This window comes from Thalia democratica, unplaced genomic scaffold (genome assembly GCF_965202585.1).
Source record: "Thalia democratica unplaced genomic scaffold, ktThaDemo2.hap1.1 HAP1_SCAFFOLD_1738, whole genome shotgun sequence".
Taxonomy (NCBI): domain Eukaryota; kingdom Metazoa; phylum Chordata; class Thaliacea; order Salpida; family Salpidae; genus Thalia; species Thalia democratica.
The window spans coordinates 812-16484 of NW_028140556.1; the positions used below are offsets into that span (position 1 = coordinate 812).

The 15673-nt window shown below is 26.2% G+C and overlaps 1 protein-coding gene and 2 pseudogenes across 1 annotated transcript; all 3 read right to left on the reverse strand.

Moving 5' to 3' along the window:
* Positions 1-226: 226 nt before the first annotated feature.
* On the reverse strand, positions 227-9284 carry LOC145848827 (uncharacterized). The gene is made up of 5 exons (XM_082954061.1): positions 9179-9284; positions 3609-3808; positions 2123-2355; positions 818-1518; positions 227-665 (listed from the first exon to the last, which is right to left on the reverse strand). Exons 1-5 carry the CDS (start codon positions 9258-9260, stop codon positions 244-246), a joined length of 1638 nt encoding a protein of 545 aa, XP_082810187.1. The 5' UTR covers positions 9261-9284; the 3' UTR covers positions 227-243.
* Positions 9285-9576: 292 nt separating this feature from the next.
* Positions 9577-11770, reverse strand: LOC145848826 (protein phosphatase 1 regulatory subunit 36-like; annotated as a pseudogene).
* Positions 11771-11918: 148 nt separating this feature from the next.
* LOC145848828 (protein fuzzy homolog pseudogene) lies at positions 11919-14501 on the reverse strand (annotated as a pseudogene).
* Between the last annotated feature and the right edge of the window lie 1172 nt (positions 14502-15673).

The window sequence follows — 15673 nt, forward strand, 5'->3', positions numbered from 1 at the left end:
TCTCTTTAATTTATACATTTTCGCTGTAGATTTTTTCTTTTTAAGTGTATGTAAATATAATCCTAAGTTTAAAACATTAAATTATTATTACAAGTGTAAAAATCAACTAATAAATTTATCTTTACTTGCTAAAACAACTACACAACTCAAATTTTTTGAATACTCAAAAATATATATATATGGTATATACTAACATACAATATGAATTACAAAAAAATACGACTTTCATATAACTAATTATGTTCAGTTTTCAGTATTTTTGGAATGAGCTCTTGGCATATAATGCCCAAAAGTAGCTTTTTTTGAGTTCTTAGATGAAACAAAACTAAGATCTCTTTCATCAATAGGGTCCTGATTGAACTCTAACTGTTCAAAACCTTTCATCATTGTTTCTTCCTCCTCAATGATTTGATCAAAACACTCACGGGATTTTTGGCAATCATCATGTGAAGGTTGATCGAAACCTTGTTGCGGCAAGCTCACCACACTTGTACAAAACTCCTGTTGTGGAGAAGGATTGAAATTTTGAGATGTCAAAGAAGTATTCTTTAACTTTTTGTGAAGTTGACTTCTAACGTAGGACTCCTCTTTAATGGCGTGTAGGCTTGCATGAAGAATTTGAAATTTTTTAGCCCATCGCTGATGAATTAGTTTTTCATTGAAGTCTGAAAATTTAAGCTAAACATTTTTATTATATTACATTGAATCTTTAATATAGTTTGCAATATATATCTTAACTCTACAATTAAATTTTGAGCAATTAATATTAAATTTACTTTTAATAAAAAGTTATAAATACAACTAGCTATTGATAAACCTCCTGAACTTTTACGAAGTTTAGCCATAGTATTTTTCTCCTGATCTTTAAAGTTTATTTTTTTCGTCAGCTCTTTTATTTCATTTTTTAAATTGCTGACCAAGCTTTCATTTAAATCTTTTTCAGCTAACACAGCTTGCTTTATGTTAAACTCATTTTGATCTTGCAATATTTTTAAGGTATGTTGTAATTTTTTGTACTTTTCTATCGGAATCATTTGATCATCAACTTTTAATTTTTTAGTTACTTTTGAATTAGACTTGTGCAATTCTACCTTAGATAGATGAGAATTTGCTTTCACCGGCTTTTCAAACTCTTTTTGATGGGAACTTTCTTTCACCGGCTTTTCAAACTCCTTTTGGATTTCTATACTCATTATTTTATCTTTAATCTCTGCATTGTGACCTTGAAGTTCTACAATTTGTCTTTCTTTTGACCTAATTTGAGTTTTCAGATCTTTTAGTTCATTTTTAAGACTTCGTGTCTCGTTTTTGATTTGATCAAGCCTATCAGCTTGCGCTAAAAATTTTTTTGTTTGCTCTTCAAGCAATTGTTTTGTTTTCAATACCTCTGAGGGATCGTGTATCCTGTTATCATTAATGTTGTTTACTAAATGTTGCTTTAAATGTGCCACTTCTGCATCTCGTTGTACGATTGTTTCGTTTGCTCTTAGTAGATCTTTTTCAGTTCTTTCCAGTAATCTAAAATAAGTACAAAATACAAGTAGTCTCAACAAGAAAATAACTTGTTTAATTTTATATAGATCTAGATTTAGCAAAAAAGTAACAACAGAGTTTTTCAAAAATTTTTCGAGATTTTCCAAACTTTTTCCAGGTTTTAAAAAGTACACATTTTTGGGTCTATTTTTAGTTTAAAGTTAAGTTAGAAAGAAACTGTTTTAAATAGTATAAAACACTGAAAACATAATGTAAAGCTACTTTAAATATGTTTTTTAATAATAATAAATTTTGATGATGAAAATTTTTTTATTTATATGATAGATTTTTTGAGTCAAATCGAAATTTTACTATTGAATATGTGAAAATTGTTAAAATTCTAGGTTTTTCCAGTTTTTTTTCAAAATTTCTTAAATTCCAGGTTTTTCCAGGCTTTTTGTCAAATTCCAGGTTTTTTAGGATTCCAGGTAAAGTGGCAACCCTGTAACAAGTATTACATTCTCTTAAATCAATTTATGCATAACATATGTATGAAACTAATGTATTTTTTACCTCAATTTGAAAAACTTAATATCCTTATTTTTATTAAATAAATTTATACACTTTTATCACTATTTTTTTTATAAACCTTTGAAAGTTATTTACATGACTTAATTCATTTTCTTTTACGTCAGCAGAAGCTTCTTTTAATTTTATATTCAAATCATTTCTATATTGAGATCTTATAAGAATAATAGCGTCTTGCAATTGTTGCGTAAAACTTCTTCTTAAAACAGCAACCCTGTCTTCATGTTGTTTTTCTAAATTCTTGAGTCTTTCTATTTGTTTCAAGTGTATACTTGACGCTCGATCTTCTAATTTCTGTGTTTAATTATATAAACTAAAATTTGTTAATTACGTACAACCGTCAATGAAAACATGAAAATCAATTATAGAACTTCATCGTTTAAAAACGTGATATTTTATAAATGACGAAGTACCCATAGCATAATTTACAATATTATATTGAGAAACATATGGAGTTTAAACCCTTCTCTGAAATTACCAACGAAGACAGGCAGTACTTTTTAAAGTATTTAGGCTTAGATGCTCAGAACAAACGTGCATCAACACGTGGATGAGCAACAGAAAAGACCTTCAGTCTCAACTCTCATCATAGATACTTTGATAGAACCTTTTACCATTTAAGTTATTTTTAGTTTCATTGTTCATAATTTTCAATACCGTTTCTAATCTGTTTTTTTTTTTGTAAATAATTTGATTTATAGTTAGTCCGAGAATTTTTGGCCCAGCCTGTATACTAAAGTTCTATATAATAGAGACAATTTTTTAATACATATAACATAATTTTTTTTTTCTTTTTTTTTTGGAAATATGAAAACTTTTACATATTAATATAGATACTAAGTAAGAAAGTACCAATTCTAGTAGGTAGGCCATAAAGGATGAGGGGTAAATCATCAAAGATAGAGTGACCATTAGGTTTTATAATGGGGGACGTAAACTAAAATGGCGAAAATAGACTATATCACTAAAAATATTTCTCTTCTTTCAATTTTTGAGCAAATGTTTTAAAACTTTCTCAGTCTAATCTGTAATAAATTTTGAACACTTGTAGGAAACAGATATTATAATTTTTTTATATAAATTAATTTTAAAAAATTATTTTTTTAATTTCAATCATACTTATTTTCTTTTACATAAATAATTTTTCTACAAGTTGTCTGTGATATTAAAAAAAAACATTTCTAGAAAGTTTCAAGTAACTTACTTTAAAAATAAAGGAGGAGTTAGATATTTATTAAATTTTTCTAAATTCCATGAAGAATGGTCTTAAATTTTTTTATTTCCCACGGTTGTAATTGATTTTTTTTACAAAGCTAAGTATCTAATAGTAAATACGCTAATCTTTCAAATAAAAGCCAATGTCAAATTTTTTTTTTAACTTTTGTGCTCCCCTATGGCCTTAAACTATTATCTCATACAATATTTAATTTAATTCTTACCTTTATTTTCGAAAATACTTGTTGATCAACATATAGTTAACTTAAACTTATAAAATCTTCTTTAAACTAACAGTCTAAGCGTTTATAGATCAACAAATAAAAACTCACTTGTTCGAAATTGGCCTGCATAACCTGTTTTGCAAATTTTAACTCCCTTCTAACAGAACTTAAATCGAGTTTAAAGCCAGCAATTACTTTTTTCAAATGCTCAATATCTATCAGCTCAGTTATTTGCGTTTGTGAGGACTGGTGAGATTTAGAAACTCCTATTTTTAGCTGCTCAGCCAAAAATGGCACAAATGTAGCCCCTGTTAAGGACAATATTATCATTTTATATTACAAACATGAATACTAAGTTTTAGTAAAACACAAACTTCAATTGTAATACTAAGCACAAATGATATTATATAAGTTAAAGTTATAGTTTTAAAATCTAAACTTTAAAGTTATGGACAAACAGGTTAAAGTATTTACCTGTCGCGATATTCACGCGATAAATTTATTTAAAAGCGGATGTTGTAAACTGTTTTACGCAGATTTCGTGACGTGCTGGTTGAAAAAATAAACATTTTTTTATTGTTAGGAGTTAATTTTTTTACAATGAATACGTAAGAAAAAAGAAGTTTTCTTTGCTTGATATAAAATAAACAACATTTTAAAAGTTATGAGCATTCGGCAGTTATTGGTGTGCTTTAAGTTAAGATGCATTTCAAACATATTAAATTTAAGATTCTTTCTTGATTAAGTTATAAGATACTTATCATAATTGTATTATCATTTGTGTTTAAATGTAGTTATAGTATAGAGTGATGTAATTGTATCTTTGTGTTGTTTAGTTTATGTAAATAAAATATAAGTGTAGTTTTGATTGTTGTACTAATCTACTTTACTAATCCCTATTACCTCTTAGTAACATCTATGTAACGGGATATACCTTCACTTCTGGAACTAGATGTTTAAGTTTCTTTTATGTTTTGATAATTACATTACAACTATCTAATATATTTTAGTATGTAGTTACTGTTCAATATATTTATGTATACTTTTTTTATTTAAACGTTGACTAACTTATCATAATAGAACAAAAACTATATAAGCATTCAGGACTTATAATATAGATTTTCGTGATATTTCATTAATTAATATATTAAATAACATATTAAAGTTATTTAATCACCGTAAAAATAATGTTGTAGAAGTAGACTTGTGATCACAACGCCTTTTAACACTTTAAATTGACAAGCCTTAAGCACTTCTAAAGAGATTTGTTATAATACCACTACTTGTTATCCTATACATTGACGAGTTTACTACCATTTCTAACTCGCGATTATTTTAATATTGATCATACTAAATTTAGTCCTTTTAAACTCGTGTTTTTTTTAACTTGATTTTTAAAATTTTATCAATAATAGGTAAACATGTTACATCATGCAAATTATTACAAAATTAGGTCAAAAATTCAGACCGAAATAATTCATAAGCATAAAAAACTGGTATAAAACAAAATATGATGTAATCAACTACTCCAGCTTAAAAAAATAAAAAGTACAAAAAAACACGCATCTAGCATACAAAACATTTGTTTCGAAGTTTTATAGATCAACTTATCTCAAACCTTTATAACTTTCAAATGTATGCGCGTTATTAAGTTGATTGTTTTTATAGGTTAAATCTGGCAATGTTCTTATATTTTTATCCAATACAATTTTAGTTACTTACTATCGTACAGACACGTAGCTTGTTACGTTGCAGCAACGTACTTTTTTTTGAAAAAAAACTAGCTTTTGGTTTAATTCTCAAGCTTACATAAACTTTGTGTTATTAGTTTTAGTATGCATTTATACTTAGTTTAGCTGCGCTGAGAGATAATTTATAAGTATAAATAAGTTTATTAGCGCTTTATCATTTCGTAAGCGTTAACAATTAAGACATTTTTTTTAAAGTTTGATGTCTGAGGTTACGAAACTTACGTATCTTGAATGTTTTTTTTAATTAAGCAAGCATCCATAACAAATAAAAACAAAATCTTCCACTTTCTCTTCTAAAATGAAAAAATAGGAACAAAAATAAGTAAAAAAAGAGGGATAAGTTGTTTTACTTTTGATAATTATAATATAATCAAACATTTCTATCCAATAACTATTTAGTAAATAAAGCATAACAGAATAAAATATATTTCAAGCTACTTCCATTAGTTATATACAGAACTAACATGAAATAAGATTTTAAAACTTTTATAGTGACAAAGTAATCATTAAGTAATTAAAAGATTGTTATAAGGGACAAAAGTAGTTAGTTACTATCAAATTATTTTAAACTAATAAATTTTAGTAAAATTTTATTAACTAACGTAGAAAAAATACACACTAATAAAATTAAAATAACAAAACTTATAAAACATAAAGTATCAATAAAACAAAGAAACAGTATGACCAGAACCTTTTTTTCTTACATAAATAAATTTCCTTAATAAAAACTTTAATAAAACTTTTATTTAATTTGGTTTCAAGTAAAAAAATTTCTACTATTTTATATGTTTTTGTTTTAGCAATTTTGTCTTATAAATAACTTCAAATTAGCTAAGTACAAATCGATTCTAATTTAAACTTTTTAAAACAGACATTTATACTTTATGACGTAACTATTTTTAAGCTAGACTTTTCAAATTCATTGTACATAACTAAGATTACACTATAACATTAACAGTTTTGAGCAATATTATTCTGAGGATACGCTAAACGAAATTAATTAATAAACTTTTTTTTAAAATGAGTGACTTACGTTTATATTTTTTAGTTAATAAAAACTGTAAATACATATTAAAAAGATTTTGTAATGTAACTATATAAGTGTTTTATAATAAATAAAATTTTAAATAGTTGCAAAAAAAAATATGTCTGATAAAATTATCATTACTTAAGGTGTAAAAATTAATTAAACTCCAAGGTATTCCGAGTTTTTCCATGTAATTTTTACCTAGAGTGTCAAGTTTAAAATTTTTCAGGTTTTTATAGGATTCTAGGCTTTTTGGCAAGCCTGATTATAAAAACTCTCTAAGCTCTTTGGGAAATTTTCTTTTATTCAATTCCTTAGTTGTCTTGTCATCATCCTAATATAGCTTGCTTTATAAAAGCAGCTAAACAGTAAAATACCATGCTCGTTTTAAGTTTGGATATAGGTTCTTATCCATCTAGTGTTATTAGTGGTTTTGACATGAAAACAATTCTTGGACTTGCTCATAATAAGTGGTTCTGATCAACTGTTTTACTTTACTCATCCTAGACAAAACGTTAAAAGGTATACGCAGTGTGCGACTCGTTAACCAAAAGGTTTTTCATGCACCAGGTTGTAGGACCAAATATTTAGAGCGTACTTTTTCTGTTGTTAGATAAACTATAATTTGTCTCTAAAACTTTTTTATTTGCAAATATGATGATGACTGCTTTGTTTTGGTCAAATGTAGAAAGTTGTTGATGTTTTTTAATAATTTAAATAATGTTCATACGTCAGATTTAAACTCATCATGTAAGATGAAACTAAGAATAAACTTTCCTTTTTAGATGTAGTTTACCTTCATAAAAACATAAATATATGTAAACTATCTATATAGTATCCTTACTTTATTACACTAACTAAAGTAATAAAGAAAGGATACGGTATAATTTGTTATAAATTCCAGTGAACTTTTTTCGCTAGGATCTTTTGTTAACACACGCTTAAATTTATATTTTTGAATAGTTATATGTAAACTATAAATATAAGTATACAGATTAAGGGCATAGGGGAGTAAGAACTTTTTTACAACATAATATAATTTTGTAGAGTTTTAACAAAACTACAAGTAACTTTTTACAGACTTTTAACATTCAAACTATTTTTTAAATATAGCTGGTTAAAGTACGACAGTACAAAAGGTTCTTTAGAACAGGAGAGAACTTAAAGAGTGATTAGTAGAATTCACTAAAATCCAACTCCTCGTTTTTTGTTTTTTTTTTTTGAGATAAATACCTAAGGTTTTCAAAAAATTTTCCTTGCAACATTTAGAAAAATCTGTAGAATAAGTAATAAAAATTTCAACAATTATTAATCATTTATTATTTAAATATTATCACATTTTCATTCTTACGAAAAAAAAAATACAAGCTCAACTTCAAAACATTAATTTTTGAAAGGCGCTTACATTGGTCTAGTGACTAAGCACAAGCAATCTTCAAATCCCTTAAATTTTGATTTACACTTTAGTCAAGTCTGATTTGTACAGAAGTACACTGGTTGCAAACAGGTTTTATGCAAAACTTTACAATGGTAGACTTCAAGGACTAATAATCTTTTTAAATTGCTCTGTTGACAATGTCTTTTGGGAAGTTTCCCTAAAACTTCTAAAGGTCTTGAAAATTAGTTACAGAAAAATTTCCAGGATAGATTTATATAGTAGTTAATGAGATATTTGACTCCTTGGCTGAACAAGTACTAATATAACCTCAGTTCTATTGTGACGTAAATTAGATGTAATGCGTGTATTTTGTTCATTCATTAACAACAGTAAAATTTGAATCAGTTATTCTTTCCATTAACGTGAGTTGTTTGTTTATATTATGATTTGTTGTTTTGTTGTGTATTTTAGTTTACTTAAATTATTTAAGACTTAATAATAACAAATATTATATAATTTTTTAACAGTCGGATTTAATATTAAGTATTTTACCTATTATTAACCATTATCTGGAGAAAATTTTATTTTAAAATTTTATTTTAATGAAAACATGTATACACCTACTTTATTCTATGATTCTTTTCTTTCATTACAGAAATTATTTTCTATTTTTTTACAGAACCCAGTTGAAGTGTGTTGATTCGTTAACACACAGAAACATATGTTGGTACAATGAAGGAAGATCTTTTTTTTTTCATTATCACTTTTACCCCTAACCCTTATCTTCGATTGGTAAGCGGTTTACGAATTTGACTGGGTGGATTTTAATCGGGTGGATTTTGAACGTGATACCTAAAGATGCCTGGCACAGTAAACCAAATACTTAAAAATTTGGTGAAGATTCAAAATAGTTGTATTTTCTAGCAACTATGACATCAGATAAATTTACTTCACACTAAAAATGAGCTGCTATAAGCTATATCAGTTTTCAATTCATTAGAGCTAAAGATCTACATGTTTCAGGGATCTTGTAAACTTTAATATTTTAGTATCAACATTCGTATAAAAGTAGTATTATATACACAAACATTTACATTTAATTAATTAAATCATTTAGTCTAGACCACCGTTTCCAAAACTTATTTCCACAATCTCCCCTTGGAAGAAATTAGAAAAGTAATTGCTCCCCTGTTCAGGGATCGGCAGGTAAACCTCAGAATATCTAATGTAAGTTTTAATTCTATCATTAACTTTAATGTCCTGAAAAGTTTTTTTTTTTTTTAACTTCAACACAAATCTCAGAATAACTAGTGTAATTTTGTTATTGTCACCTTACAAGTTAGAATATATGGGAAACCCTTTTTTAGACTCTAAAGATTAAATATTAAGATTTTAAAGAACTTAAGTTTTCATTTGGTAAAAGATTTATTTTTATTCAAAACTAGTATTTATTCTATTTTGAGATTATTTTTAGTAGTATTAGTGCAAATTGTTTTATTGTTTTTCAATAAATTATAAAAACCTCGATCCTCATTGAAAAAATCAACAGCTAACAAATCATCTTCGTCTTGGTCTTCTTTAAAGGAGAAAATTGAAAGAGCCATTCTAAAACATTACATAAGTCATCTGTGACACAATCTTAATGTTAATACTAGTTTTAAAGTAGAGTGCAATTTAATTTTCAATGTAAAATTCTAAATAGTTTAAAATAACAAACACTAATAAAATTAGGACAACTTGACTAGTTTAAAACAAATAAAGCCATATATTTTAACTTTTATGTAGTAAAATAATTAACAATGAAATCAAGTTATTAAATGAAATCAATAACTTATAACACAGTAATACAATACGAAAAACATAATCTATTAATTATGTAAGAAAGTTTTTTTTTGCTAAAAAACAAGTAAAATTGAGTTTCTATTTTTCAACAGTGCAAGAATCCTCACATGCAGTGTATTCATATGTGTAACTTTCTTTATTTGCTTCATCATGAGTAGTTTTAGAAGCGGCTGTAGTTGGTCGAGAAAAAGCGCCCCTATGTAATAGTTGCCTAGTTCCGTTTGGAGACATAATTCTTGAAGGTTGATCAACTATGATGTCAGAACTGTCCTTAGATAAAATTGATGAATCACTGTTGTCATCTCCAATTATAGTAAGATCAGCAATATTATAACGATCATAAGAATCACCAATAATTCCTACTCTATCACCAGGCTTCAAGTAAAAAGTCTTGTTGTTAAAAATGTTTTCATATTCCTTGGTACTTAGCTTATGTAGTTCAATACCACTAATTTTTTCATGCAAGTCAATGTCTTTAGATGTTGGTAAAATCGAAGTAATAAAAGTAGATCTTAGTTTTACTATAGTAGCAATGGGAGGTCTCTTTTCTGTTTTTTTATCAGACTTATTGTTTTTTAGTTTTTGATTATCGTACTGACCATCTTTTTGCATGGCAGGTTGATTAACTGGGTTGAAAGGGTCACCTCGAAGCAAATGACCAACTTCTTTACAGACTAGTTTGTACTTTTGGCGTCCAAAAGCCACCCATATGAAAAAGTAATAAAAGAGTATATTTCTTCAAACAAGTTTAAATCTCGGTGAGAGTTTGAAATTCGTCTTTCTCCACACCTCATGTGATGAACATTTTCAAGCCCATTACCAAGCAGCAACTTACAGTATTGGGCAGCAACAATGTTCCGCGCTTCCAACATTAATACTCTAGCTCTCTGCAAACGTTGGACTTCAGCTTTACTTGGACAAATAAAATGAGATTTTTTGACTTGTTCCTCACAATCATGTTTTTCGAAAAATCTTTCAAAGTACCTACAGTTTTGATAAAATGTTAAAACGCTACATATGACAGAAAAACATTTTTGTTGTTAGTACAGGGCTGTCATCCTTTGAGAAAAAAAACTAGTATGAGTCACTATGAACTGACCTAAATGGGCTTGGATTTATGTAAAAAGCTTTAAAAAAAACTTTGAAGTGAGCACAAAGTTTACTTTTACCCTGGATTTCTATAAAGTTTGTTTTTACTCAAAATCACTAACAGCATGACTGTAACATCCTTAAACACTTTATGATTACAAAATGCTATAAAACTAAATTGTAAAAACCTTAAAATTTTTAATCAGCAGAGACTTTAAAATGTGTATATAAAGGAATAGGATTAAGCATGTTTATTTCTTATCTAAGAGATTATTTTTAATAAATTCAATAATATCTACAGTCACTATGGTTGAAGAACTATTTAAACACGTGATTAAGAAAATATGAAAAAACTTAGAAACTTTTTATGTTTTTTATAACAAATCTTAATTTAAGCAGTCAATAAAAACTAAAAATGTTACATTAAAGAAGCAATAGCCACAAGGTCTGAAAGTTTTACTTAACTTACCCAATCAAAACTTGATAGCTGACAAATTAACTATAAAAAAAGAAAATATTGAATTAAATTCACTTAAGTTAATGAAAAACAAGCCTTTGTCTGCCTACTTTTTTCAAGAAACCTGAAAAAATTAAATTAAACCTGAGTTGTCTTGATTTTTTCAATAGTTTCAAACTATCCTTATTCAGTATGAGTTAGCTTGAGTGTGTGACAACCCTGTAAAAGCATTTTGTTTAGAAAACAAAAATCTTTAAATAAAATATTAAACTTATAAAAATACTTACCTGAGCATACAAACTAAAAGACTAACAAAGACTTCATTCATTGCACATACTTCGAACTCTTTTGAAACTTTATGATTGCCTTCTTTCAGTTTTTTAGCAACTAAAAGATCAATTGCAACTGCTTTTACATCCTCTAAACTAATAAATCCTAAAGTTTCATAGTGTCTTGGCCAGTTGAATGGCATAAGTTTAGATTTTTGGCAGTTCGGTGGTAACATTTGGTTAGGGTCAAACGAATTATGGTGAAGAAAATCTTGTGCTTCATCAGCTGCATTCAAAAGAGGGTGAGGTACTTTTCCTCCCCTTGAGGTTTGATTGAATTCCAACTCTAAAGAAGAGTCATTCCATGTAAAGTACCCCTCAACTTTAGGTGGAATAGCAATAAAGTCTTTCTTTTTTCTTTTAGTTGCCATAATAAAACTTTACATTTTTTAATTGTTTTAGGATTGGTCTATAAGTAGTTTTTAAACATTAATTTTAAAACTGTAATTTAAAAGTTTTATTCGTTTTAAAAAAGTACTAATATTAATAATACTTATATTTTGGATAATGTCACCTAAGTAATACATTATTTAAGTAATAAAAATCTAGCTTATTTTAGTCCAATCTAAAAAGAATTATTTAAACGATTGAATTCTAGTTTTATAAAAACTTGATATAAAAATAGTTTACCTACAAACTTCAAATTTGAAACTTAACAAAATCCTTCTATATTTGAGTACTTTAAAAAGTAATAAAACTGAAGTATATAAAAATGTAACACCTCAGTAACATACTTATTTTTAATTTTAAACACTTTTTCCGATAGTAATCTGTGTAGTATATAAGCGGGTTAAAAGCTTTAAGCACCTATAGGTATAAGTTTACTTAAATGTTGGTGAAAAAAAAACTTTATATAAAAACCTACCTCATACTGTATCTAAAAATTTGAGGATATTTTGTGATACTTCAGTAATTCCAATATATAGGAGATTAGAAAAATTAACAAATTTTTGATGTGTAATAAAAAAAAATTTACAACTTTTAAATAAAGATAACAATAACTAATTTTACAACTTTGTTTATAAAATATATCAATGCTAAAGAAATTTCATATGCTGAAGTACAACAACTTACATAAAAAGGAAAGGTTTAAAACCATAGGTTTTTTATTTAATAAATATTCTTAAACTTTCTTCACTACTATTTAAAGGAAAATTATAAATAATTAAATAAAAAAAACTTTAATGTATTTGATATTAGTTCGAGTTAAAAATTTAAATAGTGTAAACACAAGTTAACAAAAAATTATTAGTATTTTTTCAGAATACAAAAAAGAATTTAAGACAAAAGTTTTGGAAGCAGTTAAAACTTACAGAAAATAATGAAAATTCTTTATATAATAACTACTACATTTTACATAAAACAAAGACTAATTAAAAAGAAGAAAAACTGCATAATTTTTCATGTCAAGTAATGAGCAACATTAAGCATTTTTTAATAAAACAACATATTATAAGAATCTCAGTGTATTTAAATAATTTATTAGACGACAAAAAAAATGTTTTACTTACAACCTCAGTATTTCTAAACAAATGTATAACTTTATAAGATCTTACTTAGAGCTTTTTAATCAAATAACATCTAAAACACTTGAAAATTACAAATAAAATGCATAAATTCTTTAATAATAACTAAATATAATAAGAAACAGTTTTTATGTAAATTATTTTAAGAATTTTATGTTTATATTAACTAGTGTAATATTTTCAATCAAACCTAATTATACAAAAAAATCAAACCTTACCTTAAAGGATGCAATAAAAAGAAGTTGTAGAAAAAATATCTGATCGATAATGTATGTATTTAAAATCTCTTTAAAAGTGTTAAAAACAAGTCATCTAAAAAATTTAAACTCATTAAGAAAATAAGTTTATTAACTGATTTAAAATATCTACAGTAAAACCTTTTGTAGTAAAAATCGGGGAATTATCTGTTTTATAACAACAAAATATTTCAAAATCTTCTTTTACTAACCAAAAAAAGCTGCATTGAGAAATAACTTCATAGTGAGAAGTTAAACTTAATTCTCCAGTTTCTTTGTCATTTATGGTTAATTCTGCAGTTAAGCTATTAACAACTTTTAAATAGTCATGCAGCATGCTATATATAGTTTTGATCTTTTTTCTTTCACTCATTTTTAACACTTTATTTTTCTTTGACAACTGTGTGTCTAAAAGGATAGAAGTAGTTGAAGATAAGCATCTTTTTAGTTTTTTGTTTACCAGGAAAAATCCTAATAAACCTTTTGCTTCAAAAGAAGTCATCAAATCACTTGGAATATCAGGAGAAAGAGATGTCAAAAGTAAAAGTTTAAATCCAGGAACCCAAAACCTTTCAACAGTTTTTTGTTGTAATTCAGACATTGAAGGTGAAGGTCCACACAAAATACATACCTGTATACCTTCAATTAAAGTGAACAGTATAAATCTAAGAGCTGATGATGGATTACTCTTTGGAAGAAAAACTGGAATATCGTGAGCAATTGTAGTTGGATTTAAAGTCAAAATCAATCTGTTAATTAAGGCAAGTTCTGATCCTTCCAATGACCACCAATTAGTTGTTGCACATACTATTTTGCAATTTTTTAGCAAACAACCATACTGACTTTGAGATGCTTCAACAAAAGCTGTCAAACTTTCAGACAGAATTTTAAAATTGGATGATATGACATAATCCATAGTTTTTGTTTCTAAACCAAAGTAATTAACATATTTATCTTTTAGGAAAGAATCTAATAAATTAAAACACACTTTTATATTTCTTTTAATTTTCAATTCAACTGAACTTTTGTTTAGGTTTTTAAAACCTTCTATTCCTAACAAAAGTACTATTGAATTAAACACATTTTCAACTAGATCAAACATTGAACCTTCAGTCAAACTATTTTCACCTTGCTTAGAACCTATTGCAATAATGACTATATTTCCATGAGCAAACTTTTTCCAGACAAGTATTGATTTTGTGCTAGTTGTACTTTTCATCATTACATCTTTGTTGATGCCAAATATATGCAGCCCATTTAGTGTGCCAACAACTGGAAATGAAATAGGATCTACACCAGGTCTAGATCTTATAAGAAGTGGAATACCTCCTGTTTCAGTAATACAGAGTAAATGATCAGCTGACATGTTTGATTTTTAAGTTTAATAATCTGAAAAGCTTTTATTATGTTACAGTATTAAGAATTAAAAAAGCATTACAGGTAGTACTATTATAGGAAGCTTTTTAAACGTATTTGTATACCATTTGCAACTTGTTATTAACCGATTACTCATTTTGTTTAATGTTTTATTTCACAAAGCTTTTCAAAACTATACTAGTTCAATTTTCAAGTGATAAATTTTAAATGAATTTGAATTTTTTTTTGTTAGTAAACAGTTTAAAAATAACTTTAAATTATGATGTATGAATAAATTTAAATAATTAAAAAAATTAGTGATTTAGTGATTTAGCAAGTAAAACTAAAGTAAGTATATGTTTATTAGTAAATTGTTAATATTTTTGCTTTTCCATTAAATGGGAATTTTTAAACTGTTTACTAACAAAAAAAAATCAAATTCAATTAACATTTATCACTTGAAAATGGAACTAGTAGAGTTTTGAAAAGTTTCGTGAAATAAAATATAAAACAAAATGAGCAATTTGTTAATAATAAGTTGCAAATGGTATATAAATACATTACAGGTAGCCGTTGGGTTTAAGATATTTATTTAAAATTTTCTGATTATCTTCCAGATTTTTTAAAGTACAAGTATTCTTGCCCATTTTTAGTAGAAAATTAAACTTAAGTTAGAAAAATGCTTTTAATAGTACAAATTACTGAAAAGATGCTACTTTAAATGTGTTTTATCATAAATAATAGAGTGAATAAAAAAAAAACTATAACTGTATTTGTTTATCATATCTAAGTTTCAATATTCTATAAAAAAAGTGTTAAAAATTTCATTTGTTTTAAATTTTTTAAGTATCAATTTTCCAGGCTTTTACAGACATTTTTTGCTCAAATTTACAAACTGAAGATTTTTAAAGAATTTCTGCTAAAATCAAAAAAATGTTTTTAATTCTCAAAACTAACATTAAAATACATCATCTTAATTAGGCTAGTATAACAATCAGGCTAATATAAGTATTAGGCTAATACATAAGCTTTTTTAGAGATTAAATTAGCAGAGAAGAAATTTTAAACTTTTTGTAAAATTAATTATTTATAATATTGTTAAGAGTAAATGTGTTACACTAAAGTTGATTAATCAAATTATAGTTTAACAAAAGGGTTGATCATACCAATTCAATCATCAGA

Coding starts and splice junctions, on each gene's coding strand:
- LOC145848827 (XM_082954061.1), bottom strand. CDS start 9,260: ATGGCTCTTTCAATTTTCTCCTTTAAAGAAGACCAAGACGAAGATGAT. Junction 2,356..3,608: donor TGCAGGCCAATTTCGAACAA/GTGAGTTTTTAT, acceptor AATTAAACACAG/AAATTAGAAGATCGAGCGTC. Junction 666..817: donor ACTTCGTAAAAGTTCAGGAG/GTTTATCAATAG, acceptor TTAAATTTTCAG/ACTTCAATGAAAAACTAATT.